This window comes from Verticillium alfalfae, genomic scaffold (assembly GCF_000150825.1).
Source record: "Verticillium alfalfae VaMs.102 supercont1.16 genomic scaffold, whole genome shotgun sequence".
NCBI lineage: Eukaryota > Fungi > Ascomycota > Sordariomycetes > Glomerellales > Plectosphaerellaceae > Verticillium > Verticillium alfalfae.
The window spans coordinates 88955-97958 of record NW_003315023.1 but is presented as its reverse complement, the minus strand read 5'-3'; the positions used below and the strand labels follow the sequence as shown (position 1 = coordinate 97958).

The following is a 9004-nucleotide window of genomic DNA, read 5'->3' as shown; positions in this document are numbered from 1 at the left end:
CGGAGGGCTTGATGGTGAAGTAGACTTGGTTGATGGGGCCGAGGACTTCGTCGATCTTGCCAATGGAGGTCTGCGGGGCCGTGTGTCAGTCGGTGCTTGCTTGGAGAAGACGAGCCAGGCGCGCTGGCATGCAGAGGGGGGATGCTGACCTTGTTCTCGAGGAACATCTGGGCGTTGAACTGGGGTACCTTGGGGTTGATGCTCTCGCAGACCATCTCACCCTCGCAGGCGTGCAGGAACTTGCCCATCTCTGCGAACCCCATGTTGTCAGTTTCTGGTTGCTCGCTCGAGAGTGGCTCTCGCCCGGGGGAGGGAAGGGATTCATGTCGCACCTAGGACTTGCGCCGGGGGACCCATGTCGCGTTGCTGGAAACCTCCACGGCCTGTGAAGCTCTCACGTTAGTCGGCCTGATCTTGCTTGCATTGTCTGGTTCTCCATGTGTTGGTGCTGCTGCCGGAGGGGGGTTCTGCAGTCAATTCGTACCTCCACCCACGACCGCCCGAATCCGCGGGGCGCACCGCGACCGCCTCGGAATGACATTGCGTCTGTTTTGTTTTTCGTTCTTTCGTTTCTGGTCGTGAAGATGTGCGTTGGGCAGCGTTGGGGTGATTTCTTTGCAAGCTGCTCGCCGTGTCGTTGCGTGCCTGCTTGCCTGCTTGCTTGCTTTCGGAGCTAGCTATCGAGGCTTCGACAGAAAATTTCCAATGCCCAAAAGTTCAATTGTGGTGCCGAAAAGCAGCCTCTGATTGGGCGGGGGGCCGGTCGGGGAAAAGCTATTCGCCGAAGGAGCCTCAGTGGTAACGATTATAACTGGGGAGGTGGGGTCCATCTGAGATGCCTGGCTGCCGGCACCTGGCTCGAGGAACGGAAGTGGACCCCCCGGCTGGCAGACTGGCAGAGGACGAGAGAGGGAAAACCCCCACTACGGTCAACTACAGCATCTGCCCGTGCACCGTATTTGGCGGAAACACGACCCCTCCTTCACTTGCCTTGCAGCTTTTGGCGGGGTGACTCGAAATCGTCCTCCGTGGTTGTGTTGAATCAGCCCAAAATATTTCCAGCACTCATCCTCCACCCCCCTTTCCGCAACAACTCTCAACGCCCACCCTTCTCACCCACCGCTCCGAATTCGACGCCAATCGAACGCCGCCATGGAGGAAGCGAAGAAGGCCGTCGAGTCCATCACCGAGGGCGTCAAGAAGGTCGTTGTCGGTGCCGGTGCCGGTGCCACCCCGAATAACAACAAGGACAACAAGCCCAAGAAGGAGAAGAAGGCCAAGGGCGGTGACGATGCCGCCTCGGCTGGACCCCTCGAGCTCAAGCCCGCCCCCGATTTCCTGCAGTCCCGTATTGAGCTGTTCGACCGCCTGAAGAAGCGACAAGATGAGGAGATCGCCGCCAAGGAGCGCAAGCCCATCGAGATCACCATGCCCGACGGCACCATCAAGGCCGGCACCAGCTGGGAGACCACGCCCGGCGAGATTGCCAAGGGCATCTCCAACAGCCTGTACAAGCGCACCGTCGTCGCCAGGCTGAACAAGGACCCCAACCAGCTGTGGGACCTCGACAGGCCGCTCGAGGCCAGCTGCAAGCTCGAGCTCCTCAACTTTGACGACGAGCAGGGCAAGCAGGTCTTCTGGCACAGCTCGGCGCATATTCTCGGCGAGGCCTGCGAGAGGCGGTTCGGTTGCTCCCTCTGCATCGGCCCCCCCGTCGACAACGGTTTCTACTACGAGATGGCCCTCCCCGGTGGTGCGTCCGTCCAGGCCAGCGACTGGAAGCCCCTCGAGTCCATCGTCGGCTCCATCGTCAAGGAGAAGCAGAAGTTTGAGAGGCTGGAGATGACCAAGGATGAGCTGCTCGAGATGTTCAGCTACAACAAGTACAAGCAGCACATCATCAAGGACAAGATTGCCGACGGCACAAAGACGACCGTCTACCGCAACGGCCCCCTGATCGATCTGTGCCGTGGCCCCCACGTGCCCAGCACCGAGCGCATCGAGGCTTTCAGCATCATGAAGAACAGTGCCTCCTACTTCCTCGGTTCCCAGGAGAACGACTCTCTCCAGCGTGTGTACGGTGTCAGTTTCCCCAGCAAGAAGGAGCTTGCTGCCCACAAGAAGTGGCTCGAGGAGGCGGCGGCGAGAGACCACCGCAAGCTCGGAGAGCAGCAGCAGCTCTTCTTCTTCCACGAGCTCTCGCCCGGCAGCGCCATGTGGCTGCCTCATGGTGCTCGCATCTACAACACCCTCATGGCCTACATCAAGGAGCAATACTTCAAGCGCGACTACCACGAGGTCATCACGCCAAACATGTACAACTCTGATCTCGTAAGCTTACCATTGGTTCTCGCATCTGGCGATCACAACACTGACTCGAGCCTCTAGTGGAAAGTCAGCGGCCATTGGGCGCATTACAAGGACGACATGTTCGTCATGGACGTCGACAAGGAGCAGTTTGCGCTGAAGCCCATGAACTGCCCCGGTCACTGCCTGATGTTCGGCCACGCCCCCAAGGCGTACCACCAGCTGCCCTGGAGGGTCGCCGACTTTGGCGTCCTTCACCGAAACGAGGCCAGCGGTGCCCTGTCTGGTCTCACGCGCGTGCGCCGTTTCCAGCAGGACGACGCCCACATCTTCTGCAGAGAAGACCAGATTGGTGAGCGCCCCACCAGAGGCGGTGCATCCTGGACCGATTACTGACGCGGATGTGTAGGCCAGGAGATCACCAACCTGTTTGACTTCCTGAGGTCCATGTACTCTCTTCTCGGCTTCACCTACAAGCTCCGTCTCTCCACGCGCCCCGACAAGTTCATGGGTGAGCGCGCCACGTGGGACAGGGCAGAGGACATGCTGAAGGTCGCCCTTGACGAGTTTGCCGCCACCGAGGGTGGCGTCGCTTGGGAGCTCAACGAGGGTGACGGCGCTTTCTACGGACCCAAGATCGACATCAAGATTCTGGACTGCCTGAACCGCGAGTGGCAGGTATGTCGACGCCCATGTGCCCTTTGAGAAAGAGAACACCCGTGAAGCTGACTCGGTCACAGTGCGCCACCATCCAGCTGGATTTCCAGCTGCCCATTGTAAGTTTCTCCCCCCATTGACGACGCTGCGTGGCGTCGGTGCTGACCATATCAGAACTTTGGCCTCGAGTACGTCACGGCCGATTCCGCCGCCAAGACAAAGGAGGACGCTGCGATAAAGGGCCCCGAAGTCAAGGCCAAGGAGCCTGAGGCTGTTGTCGAGTCTGCCGCCGCCGCCGCCGCTCCTGCCGCCGCCGACGGCAAGGAGCCTGCGAAAAAGCAGCTGCGCATGTCCAAGCCTCTGACGTGGAAGCGCCCGCCCCGTCATCATCCACCGCGCCATGGCCGGCAGCATTGAGCGCTTCACGGGTGAGTGGACCCGGGAACTGCAGGCAGCACACTTTAGCCGTGGACTGACAAATCTCCAGGTATCCTGATTGAGCACTTTGGCGGCAAGTGGCCCATGTGGCTCAGCCCTCGCCAGATCCAGATCATCCCCGTCGGCCGCGGCTTCTTCGAGTACGCCGAGGAGGTGCAGAAGATCTTCAAGGACGCCGGCTTCTGGGTCGACGTCGACCTGTCCGGCGAGACGCTGCAGAAGAAGGTCCGCCGCGCGCAGCTGGCCCAGTACAACTTTGTCTTCAGTACGTTCTCCGTCCTTTTTGCCGCACCGCACCTTGCGCTCCGGGAGACCGGCCTTCGTGCACGCAAAGACCGCCCCCCCATCCCCGTGACGTGACATGAAGTATGGAAGCAGCAGCTGACCACCGCCAGTCGTCGGTGACGAGGAGATGAAGGGCCGCCAGGTCAACGTGCGCTACCGCGACGACACGTCGAGCCAGGACCGCGGCAAGCCCGTCGACGTCAACGAGGCCATCACCAAGCTCAAGGAGCTGCGCGACTCGCGCCTCGTCTACAACCCCTGGCCGTCGGCGAAGCCTGCCGCGCCGGAGGCGAAGAAGGCCTGAGCGGCAGGACGGCAGGCTTTTGTGTCTAGATCGCGGAGAGGCAGGGCGTCGTGGGAAGCGCTGGGGGCGCAGGGGTTGCGTTATCTTGCATTCGCCATGGACGGTGGGCGGTAGATGAAAGAAAAAGCAATGAAGATGATGAATTGACATGTGAAGATGACTTGCGTTTTGGTGGTTGTGCTTGTCGGTTTGTTCGGCATGCTGTGGTCTTGGTTCGTCACGGCTGCTGTGACATGCTTGGTCGGTGTTCCGGTTGTTGTGACATGCATGCGTTGATGTTCTGGCAGCTCCTGAAGGCAAGCAACAAATCCCTCTCCAGGCGTCCCGAATTCACCAGTCCTTTCTGAAACATCCCTTCGCTGTCGCTCACGCTCACGCTCACGCCGCCAGTCTCAGTCTCAGGGTATCATGCATTTTGTATTATCTGCCGCACAGCCAGCCAGCCGGGAAAAAACTACGACACACCTCCAATCCACGCAACGATTTCAAACATGTCCGCTTGACAACAGAGCCATGACGTCAGGGAGGCGACCAGGAGATCGAGGCCATTCCCTGCCACGGTCCGCTAACCTACAGTCTCCATCTGTGTGCCCGCCGCGTACCGTGTGCTGTGCCAGCTTCCTCGCCGCCTCGCGTTCCGATCCCACTGTTTTTGCTTTGCCATGTTATAAGAGAGAGAGAGAGAGAGAAAATAACGCAATTTGTTTCTGCCCAGTCCGTCACGCCACGCCGAAAGGGAAAGGGGAGAAAAGTCATGAGGGTGAAATAGACAAAGAGTGCCAAATGCCCAAACCCAGGGTCAGGTTCGGAGCAGGGAGTTGAATCCCCGTGTTGACGGATCTCCCCCCGCTCAAGGCTTCGGTATGCGGATGCGGCGGCTCGTCATGAGGCAGCCGTGGACGACGAAGAGGAGGGCGACGGGGTGGAACTCAAGGAAGGAGCCGGCGAAGAGGGTGCCGAGTGGCAGCTTGTCGAGGACGGCACCGGTGTAGATCCAGTAGGCCATGACGCTGTCGGTGGCGAGCGACGTGGGGATCGGGGTGCCCTCAAAGTACTGGCTCTTGCCGCTCGCGTCCTTGGGCAGCACGGCGACGGTGACGTTGAAGCGGGCGAGGCGCGTGAGGCCGCAGAGGACGAAAAAGGTCAGGAGCAGGCGGTCGAGCGGCGTGCGCAGGCCGAGGGCGTAGGCGGCCGACGCTGGGGCGACGCCGAATGAGATGAGGTCGGCGAGCGAGTCGAGCTCCTGGCCCATGAGGGACGACTTTTTGCGCCAGCGCGCCACCTTGCCGTCCATGAAGTCGAAGAACAGACCGAACGGCAGGAAGAAGAGGGCGAGGTACATGGTCGAGAGGTCGGCCGGGTCGCCTAGGCAGTAGCTGAGGGAGGTGAAAATCGAGAGCGTTCCGCAGGCGCCTGTGACACATCAGTGAGTATGATTTTCTGGGGAAAGATATATCGCCAGCACTGTTGGCCAACAGCCGAGGAAGCATACCATTGCACAGAGTGATGAGGTCAGCCAGGTGCATCGCTCGGATGAGAGAAAAATGGCCTGTCTCAGAGGAGAGAAGAAGCTTCTGCTTGTCCTCGCTGCATCGCCAGTTAGCACACAGACATCGTGGCACGGGCGAGAGGTGGACGTGGAAGCGACGTACCAGGCGTGCTCACGTCACCGCCCTCCTTCAGGCTGCCGTTGGTCACGGCGCTGCTTGTTCGTTTCGACATGTTCTTTTTTTTGGGCTGACAATGCGGTGAGTGTGTGAGTAGTGTGTGAGGATTGAGGTGGACAGTCGGTAGATGGTCAAGGTGGTGTGTCGTTGAGCTGTGCGCTGGTGTTGGCGGGAGACAAGCCTTGCTTTGACGTTGACGGAGGAAGGCCAAGTTTTTGTGCGGTCACCAGAGGGAACTGGATGCAGGATGCGAAATGTCGATGAAGTGGCAGGTCGTCACAATCGCTTCGCTTCGGCAGGCACTATGCCGTCATCGGTCCGGCCGCTTCAGTCCCAAACTCGACTAGCGTCATTCGCCCGCAAACCGTCCGCCAGCCTCAGCCACAGACAGCGACGAACACGAGCACGTACACACTGCTCACCAAGTGTTGATCTGCATGACAGTAACAGGATACAGGTAGTCTATCTTCATGCACATTCTCTACAGTTGTGGTGCTATTGTGGGTGGACTGTATGGACAGTACGGGACGAGCTCAGCCGGCTCGTACCCTCTTGGTAAACAAGAGGAAGAGGAAGAAGAAGACATGATAAAAAAAACACAATGAGACACCTATCGAAGCCATCATATCCAGGTGCCTGTTTCCCCCTAAACGCCGCATGTGCTGTTCTATACCGTAATGCTTGTTGCCTGCTTGCTTGCTTGCTTACTGCCACGGGAATCCGGGCTCGTACCATTTCATTCCAATCCGAGACCATACCAAACCAGCCAGTGATCCAGGCCTGTACCGCATTTAACAGACAAGATGATATTAAGTGGGAGCCGTGTCCCGTCGATTGGCACATATCCCAACTGGTTGGTGTCCAGGGTCTATAGTCATGACCGACCGTGTCGTGAGGAAACATGTGTCCCTGCACACAAAAGAAAAAGGAGCTGTATGGGCTCAAGTCGACCGCAGCATGTGCTTCTTGGCTTGCCCTCGGGCTATGTATCGGCATGTGCTTTGCTCACCGGACAATGATCAATCCGAGAGAGTCGAGCTGGGAGCTGCTCGACCCAGAGACGCCGCAGACTGTGTAACCAGTAGGGCAGAGCAAGTTTGTCCTGCGCCATCCTGTTAGTCGTGTTTGCTTGTGCATCTGCAGTGGCACACTTACATATGGCCGCCCTGAGGGTTGCCGTACACGAGGGACATTTCGCCCAAGCTTGTGATGACCGCAAGACCTTGAATCGACTCGCCAGCCCTGATGTGGAATCCGGTGATGTATTCGCCCCGTCGAATGTCTGTGCACTTGTTAGCCTTGACCCATGCCACCGTGGCTTCCCGCCTAGAGTAATACTGACCAAAACTGAAAGTGTCGCCACCCTCCTTGCCTGCTCTCGTTCCCAGAAGCTGTGTCGAGGTGTCTTCATAGATGAACTCGATCCCATGCACTGTTGTGGGGTCGTGGTACACAACGACACGGAGGAGCAGCCTACCCTCGCGTTGGATCACAACCTCCTGCGCTTCGCTGCCCTCCCTCGCTGGAGACCCCACGGGCAGACTTCGATAGGCGATCCGGCTCAATGGTCCAGGTGCCAGTGGGCCAGTCAGCTTGAGGGACGACTCCTTGGAGCAGAGCCTCTTCAGATCGTCAATCATCAGACTACCTCCGCCGCCCGAAAGAGCTCGTAGGCGAACATGGCCTTTACGGATGGCTTCAGGGAGGCGCTCCCTGATCTGCAGCTCGCTGAGGACCTGCTGCTTTGGGAGACCCTCTCTCGTGCCGTAATCGATCCAGTGGTGGCAAACGGTCTCCCCCTCGCCTAGAATCTCGATCGCCACGACACCCGTCTTGGCCGTCAGCACAATTTGGTTCCCTTCGATGGGAAAGGCGTTCATGCTATCGTCGACGTGACAAGGTCGATCGTTCGGCAGCCTGAAGCAGGGATGCCAGCGGAACCGGAGACAGTCGAGGAAGTGCCATGAACACTCATCTTTGCTTAGAACGAGCCCGCCCTTTGACTTGGTTCTGGTGGAGAAAGATTCCCGGGCGACAAAACTGCGTCCGAATGTCAAGAAATCGTTGCTCATGATGCCCGTCTCCCTTTCGGTACATCCAAACATGCGGCCGATTTCCTTCAGGTGCCCTCCTAGACCAGCATTGGCAGCTTCCCAGGAGCTCCCAGCCTCGCTCGAAACAGCATCCGTATCTAGCCGTGTACAGTCGAGGAAGGAGTCGCCGACTTCATCGAGGCTGCTCGGGTAACTCTGTAGGAACTGCGAGCCAAAGACAGCTAGATTGAGGTCTCCAACTGAACCGCCGTGTGCGACGTGGCCTGTCACTGCACCAGCCGCCTTGTCCCAGTGCGCGTCAAGCAGCAAGACTGAGACATATTGCTTCTGGCCCGGCAGAGGCTTGAAGTAGTCATTGACAGCTTCGGCAGCCACATGGAACAGTCCATTTTTGTTAGCGCCTTCGGTTGTCTGCTGCGCAGATTGCAATTCGCGGAGTTCAGCAACCGTCTTCTCGGACCGAATTATGTGAACTCTGGCTTCACGGCGCATCTTGCCCTGCATGCGATCCTGTTGGTGCGACGTGCTGCCGGTCCACTCTTCTTCGAATCCAAAGCTTCGAGGACCCATCTTCTGGCGCACCATTTGTTCCCCGGTGAAAGCGTGCCAGAGATACGCTGCCATGCGGTACTTTCGTACAGCAGCATCGAGGCCGTTCCCTTCCACTGCGATGCGCGCAGGCACAGAGTCGAACGTCTCGGGCGAGTCTTTCGCCAAGAGAACGGCGAGTTGCAAGGGCGCATTGTATGGTGGCGTCATGTTAATGGTAAGATAGGTCGAGTGGAGCCTGTTGCTGTTCGAGCTGTTCGAAAGCTTGGGGCTAGAAAAGTCGAATCGGAGTCTGTTGGGACCTGGCTGGAGGTAGATGACGGCTTTCCAGTGAGAGTCGCAGACCTTCCATTCCGTCGGAGGGAACTGGTCGTCTTCACGGGTCACGGTGACGACGCCTTCAATGGTGTGTTGAGACGGGTCTCCGATCGTGCCGTACACGCAGAAGAACTTTTGGTAGACCTGCACATCGATTGTCAGCACGAAGAACTTTTACACGCATACGGACATGGTGTCGTGATGCGCTCCGTTGGACGGTGCGTTGACGTTTCTGAGCGGCCAGCTGAGAAAACATACATGAGCATTGTTAGGAGCATTGACAATTCGAGGTGCGTAGTGCGACACAGGTAGGTTTGATTTGCCATTGAGAACGGGAGAGCCCAAGCCGCTCATGCCGGAGACACTATAACGACTCGAGGCTGGCAATGGCTGTGGAGAAGGGCGGGCGTTTGGGTTGATGTTCT

General features: G+C 58.3%; 5 protein-coding genes across 5 annotated transcripts in view; 1 reads left to right on the top strand and 4 right to left on the bottom strand.

Annotated features, from left to right (window-relative positions):
* Positions 1-541, bottom strand: part of VDBG_09712 (H/ACA ribonucleoprotein complex subunit 1) — a gene marked incomplete at both ends in the record, with an annotated part of 944 nt that extends 403 nt beyond the window's left edge. Inside the window, 4 exons of the mRNA XM_002999946.1 lie at positions 1-70; positions 150-248; positions 340-383; positions 485-541. Coding sequence (XP_002999992.1) covers positions 1-70; positions 150-248; positions 340-383; positions 485-541 — 270 coding nt within the window. The remainder of the gene's footprint in view (positions 71-149; positions 249-339; positions 384-484) is intronic.
* A 611-nt stretch (positions 542-1152) lies between these two features.
* Positions 1153-3991, top strand: VDBG_09711 (threonyl-tRNA synthetase; the record flags this gene model as incomplete). Its single annotated transcript, XM_002999945.1, has 7 exons — positions 1153-2331; positions 2389-2659; positions 2717-2985; positions 3048-3083; positions 3139-3346; positions 3452-3667; positions 3798-3991. 7 exons carry the CDS (start codon positions 1153-1155, stop codon positions 3989-3991), a joined length of 2373 nt encoding a protein of 790 aa, XP_002999991.1.
* Positions 3992-4841: 850 nt separating this feature from the next.
* Positions 4842-5333, bottom strand: VDBG_09710 (CDP-diacylglycerol-serine O-phosphatidyltransferase; the record flags this gene model as incomplete). Its single annotated transcript, XM_002999944.1, has 1 exon — positions 4842-5333. One exon carries the CDS (start codon positions 5331-5333, stop codon positions 4842-4844), a length of 492 nt encoding a protein of 163 aa, XP_002999990.1.
* Positions 5334-5590: 257 nt separating this feature from the next.
* VDBG_09709 (conserved hypothetical protein) lies at positions 5591-5713 on the bottom strand (the record flags this gene model as incomplete). Its single annotated transcript, XM_002999943.1, has 1 exon — positions 5591-5713. The coding sequence occupies one exon, from the start codon at positions 5711-5713 to the stop codon at positions 5591-5593; it is 123 nt and encodes a 40-aa protein (XP_002999989.1).
* A 950-nt stretch (positions 5714-6663) lies between these two features.
* On the bottom strand, positions 6664-8771 carry VDBG_09708 (conserved hypothetical protein; the record flags this gene model as incomplete). The annotated part of the gene is made up of 3 exons (XM_002999942.1): positions 6664-6760; positions 6814-8723; positions 8766-8771. 3 exons carry the CDS (start codon positions 8769-8771, stop codon positions 6664-6666), a joined length of 2013 nt encoding a protein of 670 aa, XP_002999988.1.
* Positions 8772-9004: the final 233 nt, after the last annotated feature.